Source organism: Heteronotia binoei, chromosome 9 (genome assembly GCF_032191835.1).
Source record: "Heteronotia binoei isolate CCM8104 ecotype False Entrance Well chromosome 9, APGP_CSIRO_Hbin_v1, whole genome shotgun sequence".
NCBI classification, from domain to species: Eukaryota; Metazoa; Chordata; class Lepidosauria; order Squamata; family Gekkonidae; genus Heteronotia; species Heteronotia binoei.
The window spans coordinates 88,254,860-88,273,539 of record NC_083231.1 but is presented as its reverse complement, the minus strand read 5'-3'; the positions used below and the strand labels follow the sequence as shown (position 1 = coordinate 88,273,539).

The 18,680-nt window shown below is 41.7% G+C and overlaps 1 protein-coding gene across 6 annotated transcripts in view; it reads right to left on the bottom strand.

Moving 5' to 3' along the window:
- The window catches only part of LEF1 (lymphoid enhancer binding factor 1), a 146,440-nt gene that overhangs the window by 26,859 nt on the left and 100,901 nt on the right, over nt 1-18,680 (bottom strand). For 4 of the 6 annotated variants that reach the window (XM_060246940.1, XM_060246941.1, XM_060246942.1 and 1 more), the window contains 4 exons: nt 15,008-15,095; nt 9,287-9,370; nt 7,503-7,625; nt 5,679-5,841 (listed from right to left, as the gene is read on the bottom strand). In XM_060246940.1, coding sequence (XP_060102923.1) covers nt 5,679-5,841; nt 7,503-7,625; nt 9,287-9,370; nt 15,008-15,095 — 458 coding nt within the window. The remainder of the gene's footprint in view (nt 1-5,678; nt 5,842-7,502; nt 7,626-9,286; nt 9,371-15,007; nt 15,096-18,680) is intronic. The other 2 variants (XM_060246944.1, XM_060246945.1) reach the window with 1 other exon arrangement.

The following is an 18,680-nucleotide window of genomic DNA, read 5'->3' as shown; positions in this document are numbered from 1 at the left end:
ACGCTTGTCTGTACTTTGACAGCTTTCTCCATTATTTAAAAGTTCAGTTGCCTCTTGTCTGCCAAAGTAATTCCTGTGTCCTTCATGGAAGAGTGTAGTAGTCTCATAATTTAATACTTAGGATAGAACGTAGGCCAGAGTCTAAGTGGGACAGCTGTGGATCAAGAGCATGACCATGAACCAAATTACCATGCACTCACCCACATATTTCTGAGTTTTGCTGTGTGTTGAGTGTTGCTCCTGCAGAAACTCCAAATGTCTCTTTATATTTGAAAAAACTGTTTAGGGATTTGAAATAAGAACATTTTGAGAGTGTACTAGCATTTATTGCTGATTTTATTTCTTACTATGAGAGTTTACAGTGTAGTTTGAGGAGTTTGTTAGGGATAACTGTGAAAAGGAATCTTCCAGATTCCACATTCAGGCATAAACACCCCTCTATGGATCATGGTCTGCACAAGTAACGTGGATCCAACACTTATTAGCGCCATTGAACAGATGTAATATTCATAGAGTAGTTTGTGTATAAATCACACTGTGTACTGTTGGATCACTTGAATTGCTTTTTGAGTCCACAGCAGTCACAGGAAAAACTTTTGTCTCTCTTCAGCTCAAGGCCAGTTGGTTGTATGTATCTGCCAACATTACAGGATTTGGCTGCTGGCATGCCATATAAAATATCCCTTCTCTAGTATTTGCAATGGTATGGTAAAAGTCCAACCTTGAATATGGTGGCAGATGGTACACAACTGGCTTGCCACAAGCTGAATGGCAGGGACATAACTGAAATCCCCGTGACAACAACTCATATCCATTCAACTCTGAACTCAACAAAGCAATGTATAAAAGCTATGTCTGTGCAATATAGAAGCCAATGTTAGCCATGCTTCATATTTTCAAAATCCCTGGGTTAGAATTGACCTTGCTCTGCTTTAAAAAAAAACAACCTTTAAAACTACTTATTGAAATCATACTTTAAATCTGTGCATGTTTACAACTGTCTATCAGCAACTGAGAGTGAGCAACTTGTAAAAAATCCAGGAAGTGCCAAAAATAGGAGATCACAACCCTATGTTGGACAATCATGGCAAATTATTCAGAATCACACAACTCAAAAGTACTAAAATGCAGAGGAGATATTCTAACCTTTGGAAAGAGATTCCTCTGAAACTCAAACTCTTAATTGCATTGCAAAAGCCAGGGACCCTTTGAAAAAGCAATGTGCCTTCTGTGCTTCATCTGGCCCCTCTCTCCCCCCTCCCCCTGAGTCTTAGAAGCAAGCTTCTTCCCTTGCTTCCTGCTGTGAAACAGCTGAGAGGCAGCTGTAGGGGATAGAGCTAGACTGATCTGCTACTTGGGAGCAGAGGCAGAAGTCACTGTGGCTAAGAAAAGGATATGTTTATGAGTGTGTGTGTGTGAGAGAGAGAGAGAGAGAGAGAAAGAGAGAAGCACAGTTCACTTGTCCTAAAATTGTCTTGTGTTGGAGAAGCCTGGAACAGTGCCTTGGCTGCTAAGGAATTTCAAATATTGGAATGTTAACTGTGAATTTCAGTTCTCTAACAGTGTAGTAGTGCGAGCGTAACAGTAAAAACCACTGGTAACCATCATATGTAGAAATGGCTGGAAGGAGAGAAGGATCACATTCCAAATGGAGAGGGATACTTACAGAGGATAGCTGTGTAAGCTGTATCAGAATTTCAGGTATGATAAAACTCCTGTTCAACACCAATAAGTTTATTATAGAATACAAACTTGTTAGTCTTTAGGGTAATGGAGGATAGGTCTATCCGTAGCTACTAGCCATGGTGAGAGGAACCTCCTTGTTCAGAGACACTTAGCCTCTGAATCCCAGAGCCAGGAGGCATGTAACATGAAAGCCATATTTCTAGGCTACATAAACTTTGTGGGTACATTAATATGTACCTATGAATCAGGCTAGGTGACTTGTGAATGTTTTTCAGTACCAGTATTGTGCCTTATTCCAAGTCCTTACATTACATGCAAATATGAAGCTGTCTTAGACGGAGCCAGACAAAATGATCTATCAAGATCAGTTGCCTTCTCTTACTATCCAAATTCTTGGGGAGAGGTATTTCACATTACCTCTTACCCAATTATTTTAACTGAAGATCCTAGGGATTAAATTTAGGACCTTCTAGCAAAGCAAATACCAACTCCCTACTCCCCCAAAGGCAGTGACAGAGTCAAGCTTTTCAAAGTTCTTACCAATGGTTTGGATCCAACTTTTCTGCAAACCAGTGAGTTCATGGCAGAGATTTTTTGCAATGAATAAGGCTAGGTGACTTGTGATTCCCCACCCCCACCCTGCTACTAGTGTTGTGCCTTATCCCAAGGAGAAGGCTTTTCCTTCCAGGGACATCTTTACTTGAGCCTTATTTATAAACCTATATACTGATAATTTCACTGTGCTTTAAGCTTCGTGGGTACCTATAAATAAGGCTAGGTGACATGTGAATGATTTCACTACTAGCATTGTAGTAGGAGTCCATCAGTAGGAATCCATACCCTTGGCTTCATCCTGAAAGGAGCAGAGCCACAGGAGAGAACTGTAAAGTGTTAATTTGGTCATGGTGTGGGGAAGATCTCTGACCTTTGGATACTCAAGTTGGAGGAATTTCAAAATTTGTACTGGAGGCCTGTGTTTACTGTATTTTAAAGAAAAGTGAAGATAATAGTTTTAGATGCATTGCCTCTCAGAAGTTTATCAGGGTCAGTCCTGATTAGTACTTGGATTTGAGACCACCAAAGAAGTCTAGGATTGTTAGGCAGAGTCAGGCAATGGCAAACCACATTTGTTTATCTCTTGCCTTAAAAACTCTACGGGCAAGCCCATAGCTATGGGGGTGCAGGCTCAGGGGGCCCTGCCCCTGGCTTCTTGTGGAGGCCTCCCAACTCAGAGCCCCCGAGCTGGTCCTGCCTCTCTCTCCTCCCCTCTTGCTCAGCCAAGCAGGATGGCAGGAGAATGGGAGGTGATGGGTCTCCATGCTTCTTGCAGCTGGCCCCACCTCTCTCTCCTCCTGCTCAGCAAGCAGGAAGGGATAGCAAGAGGTGACAGGTCTCTAAGTTTCTCACAGTCCGCCAGTTGTGAGAAGCAGGAAGACTTGGCCTGTAGACCCTGTCTTTTTTAAGGCTGGGGAGACTTTTTAAAACTGTGGGTGCCCCCTTAAATTTTTAAAAAGCCCCCCAACCTTAAAAAAATCCTGGCTGTGCCCCTGCCCTACAGGGTTGCTGTAAGCGGCATGAAACTTGACAGCACTTTCCATTACCACCATAAATTGTCTATTTGGTCTTACTGTTGTGCTCATCTACTAGCCTGTAGTTTCATGGAAATTACAAAGTGGGATCATTCAACCACAATGAGCTGAACCTACTTGGAGCACTCATATACCTTCCCATTTGTAAAGAAGTTATACAAGCTCTGCCAACAGAATGAAAGCTCATGCAAGAATGTGCGAACAGGGTGGAAGGAATCTGCTAATTATCATCATTGCAGCCCACCCATCCAGCTGAAATCACATTCAATGACCCCAGGTGTTCCCCATCTCACATGTGTGGGCTTATGGAAGGAGTTGGAGGGGGAGGCTTCATTAGGAAGGGAAAGGTAGATTGAAAGCCAGTTTGAAGCTGCTCTGATGTATGGATCAGGATTTTGGAGAGGCCATGGTCACCTTCCAAGATCTCCACACGAGAAGAATGGATCCAGAACAGTGCCTTTGCCCTGACAGCAGCTTCAAACTGGCTTTCTTGAGTCTTTTCCTCCAATGCTTTATGGGTTTTTTTCCCATTTTATTTCTGTAATGTACATTTATCATCTGTTAGCCTCTTTCTATTTGTGTCTGTGTGAGAGAGAATAAATGATTACCCAGAATAAAACTTTGCTGGTCTTAAAGGTGCCATTGGATTTTGTTCTGCTTCAGACCAACACAGCTACCCACCTGAATCTATTTAAATTTAAACTTAATTCATTTTATGTTATGGTCAATTGCTTCACAGTAAACTACACAGGCAGATTGAAGTGGTCTGTTTAAGCAACGAGCAGGCAGATATTTTCAGGTTCTTACAGTGCTGCAGAATTGTTGCCTATGATAAACTACTGATACTAGTCATAAGCACACCACAACACTCAGTCCTGGCACTTCAGAACTATTGTCCTATGCATCGCTTTTGTTTTCTGCGTTGCTCTTGAAGCTACTCCCTGTTCTTGCTTAGGTGTGAACAGAGCATACTTTTAGGGATTTTTTAATAGGAGACTTCACTAGCTCTAACATGGAAATTTACATGAACTAAACAGTGCTGGCACAAAAAATGCAACTTATTTCAGGTAACCATTTGGTTATGCCAGGTGCCAGGTCATCACAGCACCTAGGAATTTCATTATAGTACCTATGGTTTTCAGCAATGATTTTATTGTCTGTCTTGGCAATTCTCAGTTTGGACAAAGTATAAAAATTATATACCATTTCACATCAGAATATGACATGGCCAATATATCAGCACAGATGTACTGGCACTGACCTTTAAAAGTCCTGTATGGCTTAGGACCTGCAAAATTTAAGGACCACCTGCTCCCATATGAACCTACCCAACAACTATGATTATCTTCGGGGGGCCCTGCTGCAAGTGCCTCCATCATCTGCAATTAGGTGAATGGCAACCTGAGAAAATGCCTTCTTGGTCATGAAACCAAAACTATGGAATTCCCTTCCCAGACAGGTTCATCTGTCTTTTGCCAGCAGCTAGAGACTTCTGTTTTGTTTGGCATACTCCAACTGATCTTCCTTTTCGTTTGTCTTTAATTGTTGGTTTTATATACATATATTGTATAACCCAGGCACTGGATACAAGGACAAACAGCAAACATCCCCAAAGCTCTACAATCATTTTTCAGGCAATGGTGAACCACCTCTGAATGTATCCTACCTTGAAAACCCCATGGGGTCACCATAAGTCTGCTGCAGCTTGATAGTAAAAAACCTAAAGTATTTAAAATTGGTTGTTTTCAATTGTTTGCTACCTTGAGGGCACTAATTAGGTGGGACTGGTCTGTTTAAGCACTTTTAAATGTAAAAAGAGTGTATGAAACTATCTTATAATATCAGTCCATCTATTTCTGTGACTGCCTCCTCTGACTGGCAACAGGTCCCTAATGTCTGGAGTGGCTGGGGACAAAGCCTGGGCCCTGCAACTTGGCCAAACTTGCTTAATGTAGGAGCCACACAGAAGATATGACAGATGTTTGAGGGAGGGAGGAAGGAAGGAAGATTTAAACTACAGATGCATTCTTCAAGCCGCCAACTGGCTTGGCTTGGAGAAGTGATTTAAAGAGAGAAATGCCTTCTCCAAGCTGGCCAATGGGGTGATGGGGGATTTGAGAGCCACACGCTGTGTGTGAAAGAGCCACACGTGGCTCCCGAGCCACAGTTTGGCCACCCCTGGTTGATCACTTGACACCAGGCCTGTGGCATGACAAAGCAACTCAACTTTATTTTAAGTTGTCATATCAGATGTCAGTTTTACTGGCTAATTAAGAATTGTTTAGTAAATGCATTAAAGAATAGGCTGCCTGGCTGCATTTGAAGGAAAGGGAAGGAGGGGACATAACATGTGATGAATATTGTACATGAATGCATACAAACACACACATTGCTCTGCCATACCCTTCTGCCGAGAATCTGGTTGATAGCTGCACTTTCTTTCAGAGTACACTCTGCTACAACGTTCGCTCTCATCTCTTTCATGTATAACATGAAAGCATTCAGAGGTTTCTTAATGTGAGGTCTTTTGGGCTCTTGTTCTTTCCTCTGTTCATGCTGAGGCTTCCTGAAGGTAGCAGGAGGAAAGAAAACACAGAAAGAGAGCACTTGTTACAATTACCAGCTTAAGTACAAGAAAGGTGTATCTGCTGCAGATGATCAGTGTTTCCTGCTTCTGAGTTTTATACTCGATTATATTGCAGTGTTTCTGCCTTGAGAGAGAATTAGAAGCACAGTGTATATCATGCATGGCATTACTCCTCTGTGTATTATGCAGTAAGCCTCAGAGCCACTTCCAATACAAGCTATTTTCTTTCACAAACCATTTTCAGGATTCTTGACATACCCATGCCTGATCTGTATACACAGAGTAGTTTCAGACCTTTCAGAATCACTAATTTGATCGCAGGAGCAAGAGACTTTGGAACACTCCTATAAACAGCTGAGCTAGAAACAGCTTTCAGCAAAGTTATAGAGGAACAGAATTTCCTGTAATGACTCATAACTTGCAAAAATCTGGTACCTAGTACCCTTAATGAGATGGGTAAATATGCTTCCACTAAGTCCTTTTAAATACATGAGTGTTTTCACCTTTCCACATCATTCTCTCTACCTTTCAAGATAATGAGTACAGGTCTAATAGTTGCACCCATTCTTTTTTTAAAAGTTGGCAAGTACCATATTGGAAGCATGAAATACTCATCTACTTTGGAATCAACCAATACCCTAGATTATATTTACATTTTAAAAATGACTTATTTCTTACTGTAACATTTTGTTCTATATGTGTTAAAGAGAGTATGATGGTCTAAGCCCAGAGGGTTTATGAATATCATCACTGAAGGCAACTTTATTTGTTTCTGATGCTACTTTTAAGTGGGTATGTGCCATAATCTGTCTTGAAGCACATATTTAGGAAAGGGCTTAGGAAAGGAACCCTTTTTTCATTCAAGTAGACTCTGATTTGTAGAGCATAGATTGGATTGCACTTATGTCAGAACTTTGCACAACACTGGCTGGCAGGCCTTGCATCAATTAAAAAGCCTTCTGCCCAATCAGATTTCAAAGTTTTTGAAAAAGGAAATAAATTACACACACAAAATTCAGTGTTTGACTGTGTGCACATAAATGCACAAAGCAATAGCCTAGAGTATGAGGACAGGAGAACAAATGGAGTGGGAAAGCAAAGCTTACTCTGCAGTAAATACATTCCACATTCATTCTTGTTTCTATGTACACCCTCTGTATGCAACCTAGGGTTGCCAGGTCTGTGTTGAAAAATACCTGGAGACTTTGGGGGTGAATCTGGGAGAGAGCAGGGGGATCCGCAATGCCATACAATCCACCTTCAAAGCAGTCATTTTCTCCAGGGGAGCTGATCTCTGCCAGCTGGAGATCAGTTGTAAAAGCGGGAGATCTCCAGCCTCCCACCTGGCAACCCTAATACAACCTCAGTTTGTTTGCCTCCTCTTGACTGAACCTCAAAATTATGCAAGAGAAGAACTATTATACACTGCTTAGTAGAGGGATACAGACATTGTCTCATTTTGTATATATCACACTCAAACCAGGCACTAAAGGTTTTCATAAACTAGTACTCAACCTACTGCCCTTTCAAATTTGAGCATGTTAGAACTAGTGAACAGCATGGTCACACCACATTTGCATAGTTGCCTTATTTATCCAAGCACTGCAGATTAAGTACTATCCCAGAGAAGACTCACTCACACGTGCATTAAGTCACTGTCTGTGTGCGGATGCTCCTGTTTGACTTGAGGCGTGACAATAGCTGGATGAGGAATCCCAGTTGTGTGAGGTCCTGGGGGTCCAGGAATCATATGATGTGAAAACCTAGAGAAAGAAAACAGAAGAAGGCAGCCTTCTTCATCATGGCAACTTGGACACAGAAGAGAAAACCTGCAGAAACTAAAGCATATTCCTTAGAAGTCAATTCATTCATACAGTTCTTGCAAGAGTCATACATACGGTGATATACCAAAGTATGAAACAATTTGGTTAAGACCTTTTTATTAAGTATGGTTCTTATTTTATATAATCTGTGTGGGGAAACAATTGTTTTGCGTCTTTAGAAACCTTGTGAAAATTCTGGGGAAAGACACAAGGGAATTTAATAGGATCACTAAATTCAAAAGCCAAATAGCTCTTAACCAAAACAAGTTTCCACACAAGTACAGAAGACATTAAAAAAAAAGAATCCACCACCAGCCAAAAGGAGAGAATCATCATGCAGAAAATTAAAAGCTGAATAGCAGTTTCCATATGCTTATACTGACTAAAGAATCTACTGCTTTTCAGCTGAACAGGACTCCAAATCCTAGGCCATTTTATTTGGAAGAATAAGCCAATAAACAACACCCAAAAGAAAACCTGTAACTAGATCAGCCAGAAAACTTGTATATCATTACACAAAGGCATAACATCCTATTTTCATGATAGGGTATATAGCCTACACAATGTGACCCAAGTTTTGTCAGCACTGTTTGATCACATGACAATCTATTAGGTATCCTTTGAAATCAAAAGAATACCATGTGTCTTGTTTTTGTCCTAGGCACACATGTACATAAAGTTTGCACTGAGTACTTATAGTGGAATTGAACAATGCTAGTCTAAGTCTTCTTCTATTTTCCTTCTATTGTTCTTGCCTGCTTGGTATAGCTTAACCAATTGCACAGTCCACCAAGAAACTTATATCATAGTGAACAGGGGCTGCCACAGAATGTAATATATTAGATTCAATAGTGTCTTGTACAATTGGAAGAATGTGGGGGTATACACGGAAAGCCACTAAAAATCAATTATGTCATAGAAGCCCACCAAAATCAAACCCTTATCTAGGCAATTAACATGTATGCTTTTGATTGTCTATGCACTTGCTGGTCTTTTGACCATAATAAACCTGAGTGATTGATTGTGTATGCATAAGTCTGTTGTTTAAAACACACAGGTACAATGCAGACTTTGGATACGGCAAGCACAATATCTAGAACCCATCTTTCCATAGTGCAGAATCACCACATAGACTGACTTGAAAATGGTCTCTGTTGCCAGGTCCCAATTAGTGCTACTTCCCTGCACTAACAGTAACATCCCATTCACACACCAGTACAGATAGAACCATGCGTACACAGCTTTTGCCTTTATCTTAAAGCAGGTTTGAACGTTAATATTTCCTTGTGCTGCCATAATTACACTGGGTTTTTAAACATTCTAAAATGACTGAAGTTACAGCCACAGTGAGTTTTTTACAATATGTAAACTATATTAGTGTGATACAAGTGACTTTTAAAAGGCTGTTTTGTCAATTAGAGACTTCAGAAAATAGATGAAGGCAAACTGTAGATGCACAGCAGCATTATAAATAAATGCATTTTAGCTGACTGAAAAAAGCAAGCAGAGGCATACACCAGGATGCAAGCAGAAGAGCAAACTGCCCCTCTAGTTCCAGTGGTTACTTCCCAGCCAGTCAGTCATTCAGCTCCTACACCTACCTGGACATGGAAGTGTCGACTGAAAGTGAGGATGGGTAGGGTTGCCTGAATCCACTTGAGATGGGATATACAGGCTGACCTTGCCTGAGGTCACAGAAGAAAGGAACCCATCAATAATACTGTAATAGACGTGAACTTGCCTTTTACCAACACCAATGACCTAATGAAAGTATGTTATATTCTTATTGTGTCTGGCAGATTCCCTACCTGCTCTTAGGAGAAGGGGAAAAAATCACCACATAGAATTCTAAGATTTATTAGAAACTAATAACAGAATTCTGGAAGATTTATCAGAACTGAATAACTTAACATCTCCTAAGGAATGGATTCAAATCAGTAGAAATTTCCTTTATGTTAAGGTTAAATTGTCCCACTGAGAGAATCAGATGTCTGAAATATTAACAGGATAGCATCTTAGTTTGGCTCTAACACTGCTTTTATGGAAAAGTATCAGCATCCCCTGCTAAACATGAAGCTTATAAACATGACACCCTTCAGCTGGTACTGTGGGAAAACTCTGGGTGAACAGCAGAATACCCTTAAAGTGGCCATATCTTCTCCTGCTGAACCAGAGTTTCGCCCCATGGCACCAAATGGGGGTACAATATTACCTTCTGCCTTACCTTCGTTATTCTTATTCACAAAGCTACTAACATTTCCTCCCTCCCTCCCACACACACACAATGTTCTCTTGAGCCTCTACCTAAAGATACTGTCATTGATTCAGATAATAATAGGGATGGGCAAGTCAAAGGAGTAAAACACTACTAATGGATTTGCAACTGAATCTTGGCCCTCTATCATCAGAGTGTTCTTTGTATTGAAACCTAATCTTCATGAAATTTGACAAGCAGTCCAATTTTATGTTTGCTTTGTAGTGTTATTAATTTCCCTACCTAACCTGGACAGCGCAGGCTAGCCCAATTTCATCAGACCCTGGAAGTTAAGTAGGATCAGCCCTGCTTAGCGTTTGCATGGGAGACCACCAAGGGATAACAGGATCATTACACAGAGGCAAGCAATGGCAAACCACCTCTGAACATCTCTTGTCTTGAAACTCCCACCAGGATCACCATAAGTAGGCTGTGACTTTAAAGCAACAGCAACAACAAAACTCCTTGTTTTCTTCCAGTCACATCATGGACTGCAAACATTGGGGGGGGGTTTAACCTCAAGTCCATGGGTGTGCACACAGCAATCATGAGATTCAGAGATCCCAGGAAATGCACATTTGTATATTGTAAAATAGATAAAAAATAAACTCTTCAAAACTACCCTCTTGCATACCACTGCTTTGCATCATACAAACGACTAGTTTTGAAAGACTATTTTGTTATCCTTCTGTTTCAAAACATGGAGCACTTTCCCCAGTATCCTTGAATCTTGGAATTACAGGAGTGTATGTCCATGGGACTTCAGAATGAAATTAATTCTAATCAGGATCCAGGAAGGATTCCAAGCTGGCACTGAAGTAGCCAAAAAGGAAAGTAGCAATTTAACCTGGCAGGCAAAGGAACACATATGTTACATTCCTAAATACAGTCATTGGAGTGCAACCATGGCAGTTCAGATGTTCTTATGAGCTTCATAAGATGTTATTTTGACTGGCCATTTCTCTATCTACTACCAGAATAGGCAACTTTTATAGTCCAGGCCTTCCCCCTCTATACCACTTTGCAACATGAAGATGTTATGAAGATGTTACAATATGAAGATGCTGGTGTGCCAGAAAACTAAGGGCTAAGGGTAGCCACAATGGGAGAAAGCGGAGTCCTAAAGGTGCTGTCAGCACTTTGTGTTCTGACCTTGGTTCCTTAAGCCTATGTGCTAAGCAAAATGGCCGGAAGTGTTCTATTTGGCATACATGACAGGGATTAACTATGGCTGCTCTACAACCTAAAAATATTATATAGATGACAGCAAAACTCTGCCAGACCTTACAAAAAAAACCCCTCTTTATCAAAATTGTTTTGGAAAAAAAGAGGGGCATATCACCTGTCTCCACACAAAGATGGTGGCAGTTTAGGAAGACTAGACATTTAATTTTTATTTACAATAAATACCTAAATATCTTGGCTATAATATTAAAAGAGCAAAAATGAAAAGAAAAACTCTTCAGCTTGAAGTTTGCTTGTACAGAATGTCATCCCTATTGCACAAATTGATTGCTACTTTGAACTTTTTCTGCTTAGTTTACATTGTCTTTTCCTGCAGTTTGCATTGATGCAACTTCTGAGCAGGATTTAACACACTTAAGTAACAAACTTCAGAGAGAATAATTGATCGGCCCTTGAAAGACTACGTTCAATTCAATTCAAGCAGAGTTATTGATCGACAGATTTAATGTTTTAAGAAACTGGCATTTCCAAAGCTGCTGGCCCTTTATTATGCTCACCATGACAGTCTCCACACTTAAATAAAGCTCTGTGCATGGGCGAGTAGAGAAGGCCAGTACTCCAAGGTGAGAAAAGCAAAAAACTTAATATTAATCCTGAATTACATGTTTAGTTAGGTAAGCACAGCACAAAAGCAATGTATCAAAGATTTCTCTATTTGTATCTCTCCCCACCCCCACTTCCATTTGTCACTCTTTGCAAAAATCCTAGCATTAAGAACTCATTTGAGGACAAAGTCAACCCAAAAAGTTGGAATACAATCCAGCAAAAATCTTTCAATTCATCGAAAAGCAGCATCAAAAAGACATCATTCTTTTGCCCCCCCCTCCCCCAGACAGAAGGAAGAGTCTGACACGAGGGTTTGGGTAACTAAAGGGCCACTTTCTTTCTTTATTACATTAACACAAGGGCTATAACATAACAGGCAGCACGGCAGGGCCAGGGGACGAAACACCCCTCCCCTGCCGCATGACAGGCGAGCCACTCTGCCCCTAGGTCTGGCCAAAATACACGGCTCGTACCCAGGTGGCCTAGCAAAGGTTATGCCCTGGAGTTCCAACCCCTAGCCGCATGGCTAACGGGCGAATCAATCCATGCAAACCCAAGGCAGTCCGCTTCATCACTCAACCGTCCCGCACAGTCCAGGAATGATTTAGCGAGACCCCGTACCCCAAAACTGGGGTGCTACAGGTGCTCACCGAGCTGCATAACGGAAGTTTAAGAACATAAGAGAAGCCATGTTAGATCAGGCCAATGGCCATCCAGTCCAACACTCTTGTGTCACACAGTGGCAAAAAATTTATATATATATATATATATACACACACACACACACACACACACACTGTGGCTAATAGCCAAAACCCAGCCAACCTAAAAGTGACCGACCTATTTAACCAGCCACACCCCAGCCAATTCCACAATCCCTTCTACAAGCAGTGTGAGGCAGGCGAAAAACACCACTTCCTACAGCCGAAAGAGAAGTGGCGAAAAAATTCCTACCCGGTCCCCAAAAACTGAGCAACCAGCGGTTGCCCACACTGCATCAAGGGCAGGAGGGAGGGCCGAGCACGAGGTGAAGACTGAGAGGAGGGAGTGGAGCCCACCTTTAGGTGTGCCTGCTCCGCCTCCACCTCTGATGCTGCCCTGTCCGTTCCTCCTCCTTGCAAGGAGGCAAAACGATCCCCAGGAGCAAGGCTGTGCAGCCTGCTTCTGGATGGGAGCCACATTCTTTTAAAAAAATTCTTTCCCAATATGTGTTTTGAAAAGTTGCACTTTTTTTCTTTACACATTTATTATTATTGTTGTTGTTGTTGTTGTTAGTTTATTTCTATTTTGCCCCTTCCCCCTTGTGTGGGTAGCTCCTTTCTAAAACACACATGTGGTAAATGTTTAGAGCCCCGTGGCGCAGAGTGGTAAAGCTGCAGTACTGCAGTCAGACCCCTCTGCTCACGACCTGAGTTCGATCCCAGCGGAAGCTGGTTTCCAGTAGCTGGCTCAAGGTTGACTCAGCCTTCCATCTTTCCGAGGTCGATAAAATGAGTACCCAGCTTGCTGGGGGGGGGGAGGTGTAGATGACTGGGGAAGGCAATGGTAAACCACCCCATAAAAAGTCTGCTGTGAAAGCAACGACACTCCAGAGTCAATAATGACTGGTGCTTGCACAGGGGACTACCTTTACCTTTTAGTAAATGTTTAAAAATGCGAACCTAACAGATAAGAAATTTTAATTTCAGATGCATTATTGTAGTTCTGCCAGTTGGTGGCATGACAATGTGCCCTCTCCCAGAATGACCCCCCAAAAAGATGCCATGATCTCCTTCTGGGGTTGCCAACTCCAGTTTGGGAAATTCCTGATTTGGGCACTGTACCACCAGAAAAACTGCAGGCTCCACCTTGAAGTTGATCACTTTCCTCCCCTAAAAAGTTCTGTATTGTCCCCTGGATAATTTCTTCTTAGGGATGGATTTGATAGGAAACAAGACTGGGAGATGATTTACTTAAGTCAGATACACACAGCTGTTCCCCAAGCAGTCAACAATCTGTTTTTAAAGTTCTGGTTGCGTTGTATTATATGTTTAAGGTTGCCAACTCCAGATTGGGAAGTACCTGGAGATTTTGGAGGTGGAGCCTGATACAGTTGGGATTTGGGAAGGGATTTCAATGGGGTATAATGCCATACAGTCCACCTTCCAAAGCAACCATTCTCTCCAGGTGAACTGATCTGTCACCTGGAGATCTACTGTTATAATGGGAAATCTCTAGCTACTACCTGGAGGCTGGCAACTCTGTTGGATAGGTTATCTGTAGGTCTGGCAAGCAGTCGCAAATTAGTCCGGAGGTAAATGGGGCGCTACGACGGAGCAAACGCTAGTGCGAAAACGGCCATAGTGCAGGCTGACTAATGGCTTGAGAAAATTTCCTCCTATTCCCTAATGTGCCTGGTTATGAATATCTTTGATGGAAGCTCTACTCTCTTAATATCCTCCAATTCCCCAATGCTTCACTCCTGCAAACATTTATTGACACCATCTGTCACAAAGGTCTTAGTTGACTGCAAGTGATGAGTTGGAGTTTGTATTTTCAAATGAGAAGCCAACAACATAAATCAAGATGTGAGCAAGCCAACCGCAACTATCAGGTCAGAAAGTGCTCTATGCTATATCTTTCTTTCTGTGTTCCAGCTAGGATTGCTAGGTCCCTCCTGGCAACTGGCAGGGGATAGGATGGGAGGGACTTACTGGGAGCAGGAAGGAGACCCAGTCAAAATTACAGTGACATGTCTGCATCACTTCCGCCATGACCCAGACAGGATGTCAACACAGTGATGCCAGGGCAATGCCCTGGTATTTGGGCAAAACTCTAGAGTAAATTTGACTTCAGCCATGGAGTTTTTGTCCAAATACCAGAGCACTGCCCCAACATCACTGACGTGATGATGTTACTTCTGGGTCACATCAGAAGTGATACACACATCAGTGCAACACTGACTGGGCATCATTCTTTTTCAGGGTAAATCTCCCCCACTGGCCAGCAGATAAGCTATATGGTTCATTAATTGTACATTACTCTTCAAAATACCAGTTGAGATAGTTTAACACTTATTTCCTATCCCAGTCAAGCCACCAATATCTGAACTTCAAAGCTCATTGCACCCAATTGCTATTTTGTTTGTTTAAAATTTGAAATTCCTTTGCAAAGGTGTACTTTTTTTCTTCAAAATTCAGAAAAGCCATTTTTGGAGAAGGAAAATGCTACAATTCGTTTTTCTGAAAAACAGATGCAAGCATGCACACACATTTCAAAAGCAGTAGGAGGCTCTTACCAGCCAAGAGGTGGTGTTATCTGCCCAACACCACCAGGAGACAAAGGATAGAAGGTGGGCATATCACCAGGAGGATGTCTGGACATGCCTGTTAAAAAAGAAAGAATGTAAAACGACATATCATATACTATGAGAAAAGAGTCCATCATCAGTCCAACAAATTAAGAACATTGTGAGAGAGGATTATCTTTAAATTTTCAACTGCATTCACTGTTTCTTTCAAATATTCGAATTCAAAATTATTCTACCCCACTCAGGCTATAAATAGGCTATAAATAGTATTTAACTCTTAAACTACTATATTGTTTTCTAGACTGCCATTGAAGATTGTTAAGAAACAATAACTGGACCAAATATAAATCCAAATTAAATTAAATTATGGTATCAAGGCTGACTGGCATATATTATGGGGAACACATTTCACCAATTCTCAGAGAAACTGGTCACCAATTTTGTTTCTAGGATCAATCCTAAACCTTGGTTTTTACCTTTAAAGCCCTAATTAGTTTGGAACCAGGCTTTCCTCCTATACGCCTGGTTATGAATATCTTTGATGGTGGCTCTACTCTCTCTTAATGTCCTCTGAAGCAAGGAGGATATGGGAGGTGTCTTCTCTGTTACAGCACCCAAGTCTGAAACTCCCACTTGACATTTGTTTACCTGTTATCTTCTCTAAGTTCTGGCAGTAGTGAATGAAGGGGCGTTTTCGCACTGACCTTAATCAGCAGCGACGCCCCTTTTCACCGCGCAGGATCGGCGCGGATTTCGCACTAATTGCCGCGGAGCACCCGGAAGAGCCGGAAAGTCCCGCGGCTTTTGCGGCGCAAACGGAAACCGCCAAAAACCAGTTTCCATTTGCGCCGCAAAAGCCGCGGGACTTTCCGGCTCTTCCGGGTGCTCCGCGGCAATTAGTGCGAAATCCGCGCCGATGCTGAGCGGTGAAGAGGGGCGTCGCTGCTGATTAAGGTCAGTGCGAAAACGCCCAGGGTTTATTCTCCCAGACACTGGGCAGGAGGTAATTCCCTCCTCCTCACCCTTTTGACTGTTTTAATTTCTGCATTCTACTGTTTTTATTACTTTCCAATATTGATTTTCTGGGTGTTAATCATGTTTCTTGTTTTTCTCATCTATGGAATTATTTTGTTGAATGGCAGGAGTGAAATGTTCTAAGCAAACAAACAAAAATCCTTTGTTGTGGGCTTATCTGAATTACTCTACTATTTTATAGCAGCAGTTAAACTTGGGATGCAGCCCATGCAAAATGGAGCACTTTTGCTGGACAGAAACAAGTTTGGTCTACCCAAACCTCAAGAAAATAAATTTATTGGGTACCAATAATTAAAGTCATTTGTTTTATAGGAACTGCTTTAAATCCAGTTCATTCAATAAACAGTGTCACAGTCTTAAATACTACATATTTCAATTTAAAAATTGTCTGTTTCCTAAATTAGCCTCTGCTTTAAGCAGCAGTGGTAGTGGAATCCAGCAAGCTCTAAGTCTCACAGGAGGTGTGAGCCAGCTCTACAGAGATCAAGGCATAACTCTTAACCTATATCCCTCACTGTTTTCATTGTGTTTAGAAGGCTAGAGAGATTATTAACAACTGCAAAAATTAAAAAGCATAAGAAAGGAACAGAATGATTGCTCAGAAAGGATTAAATGTACGAAGCCTGCTTGGAATCATGAAAACCTGGGCAAAGTTCTGTTTACCATTGTTAAAACTCAGCTTTATTTGAGAAGTTAGGAGGTACATGTCTTCCAATTTACACACATTTGAAGTCAATTCAAAACATGCTGTTACATTGGTGTTTGCAACCTGGTGTCAGGAAGAGGGGGGAAGCATACTTTGTTTGAATTAAGCATACTACGTCAATAACTCCATGCGTGCAAAACACTACCAGTCCAGGCTGTTAACTGCAGGACATCTTGAGGTCAGATTATCCCATATATATTATAAGTTGACACAACACTGTGATGTCTGTGCCAGGAGCTTTTTTTTATACAGTAACTCCCGATACTCATTGAAGGCAGCCTAGAGGCCTCATAGGAGTCTCTTGTAAGGTGATTTCGGTGCACGTTTTAAACTGAAGTGTGGCTTTCCTCTGCACCAATGTAAGTGCCTGCAGTGGGAGCTTGAAAGAATGGAAGAATGATAAATCAAATTGTGCAGATAATCAGGGTCAAACTAAGATCTGTTTTGTGTATGTCCTTCCTCTCACAAAAGGCCAAATATCTTCAGATGGGGGAATAATTTATAACAGGGAAATCATGCAAGAAGAAAAGGTTAAAAACCTGTGATGGATCAGAATCACCTTGGCCAAGGTCCAGGCCAGTCCACACAGTTTTTAATTAAAATACATTGTCAGCAACTCATTTATCTCCCCCCAAGACTGAAGAAATTTTAAAAAGAAAGAACTGGGGGTACATATACAAGACCCTTGTCGGACAAGCTACCTTTCCCTCTCTCTAAAATCATGCTGAAGCAACAAGGCTTCTGGGACAGGTTTTCCTGGAATGCAAATCAGAACAAGAGTTCAAGATAGTCTACTCTGGTACCCAAATACAAAAGAAAAGGAAAAAATAACTCAAAATAGGCAAGTTAAAACAGGAAATCACATTTAAGCCATCATGATGGGCCTGGTGATTTTCCTCAGCCCTTCCTGTTGCCAAAGCTAAATTTCTGCTTCAGAATAAATGTTGGCTTTCTTGAAAGAAAGCTTTCTGTTTGAGTAGAGAAGATTTTTCCACAAAAACAAGAACTATATTTTGGGGTGGATTATATTTAAAGAGATCACCTCTGAGGGGCTAGGATTTACACTTTAACCTTCTGTTGGGAAAAGCTAGAATTAAGGCAGATAACACACAAGAGATCTGGAAGGAAAGCAAAGGTGCAAATCGCATTATCTTTTGAGGAGAGTTTCAGCTGTTTGTCAGACAGGAAGAGTTAAAGTCAAGAAAGATACCAAGTTTTTCTAGTGACAAAGGATGAAACATCTGTTCCTAAATTAAAGAATTTCCAGTGCTGGGAGTGGATTGATACATATTTCCACATATGAAGGACCAAAGCAGGCATGATGATCTTGGGCGTTTTCGCACTGACCTTCAAGTGGCGCGACCACCCTCTTCACACCGGAGGATCTGCCCGGATTTCGCACAAGAAGCGCCGGCGCACCCAAAAGAGCCGGCTACTTCCGTCGCGAAACCCGCTCAAACGTTTTCCTGCTTCTTGGCGGTTTCCGTTTGAGCGGGTTTCGCGACGGAAGTAGCCGGCTCTTTTGGGTGCGCCGGCGCTTCTTGTGCGAAATCCGGGCAGATCCTCCGGTGTGAAGAGGGTGGTCGCGCTACTTGAAGGTCAGTGCGAAAATAAGCAGTAAACTCCAAGCATGCATGGCCCTGATCCAGACTATGTGGAAGCATGAAATAGAGTTTAATTATTCTGCTTCACTAAACAAAAAGAAAGAATCCCCACACCATTATCAGCTTTTAATCCCTCACTTTTAAACCTTTGAAGCACCACCAATGTGAGGAGAGGCAGCTTCAATTACCACAGCAAAGTAAGGATTGAAGAGTTAAAGCCCCTCTGCTCCCACCCCTGCCCCAAATCAAGGTTGTGCACTTCTAGGTTGTTTTGGCCCTCACATATAAGCTATAAGTTTTATTGAAATCAGAACAT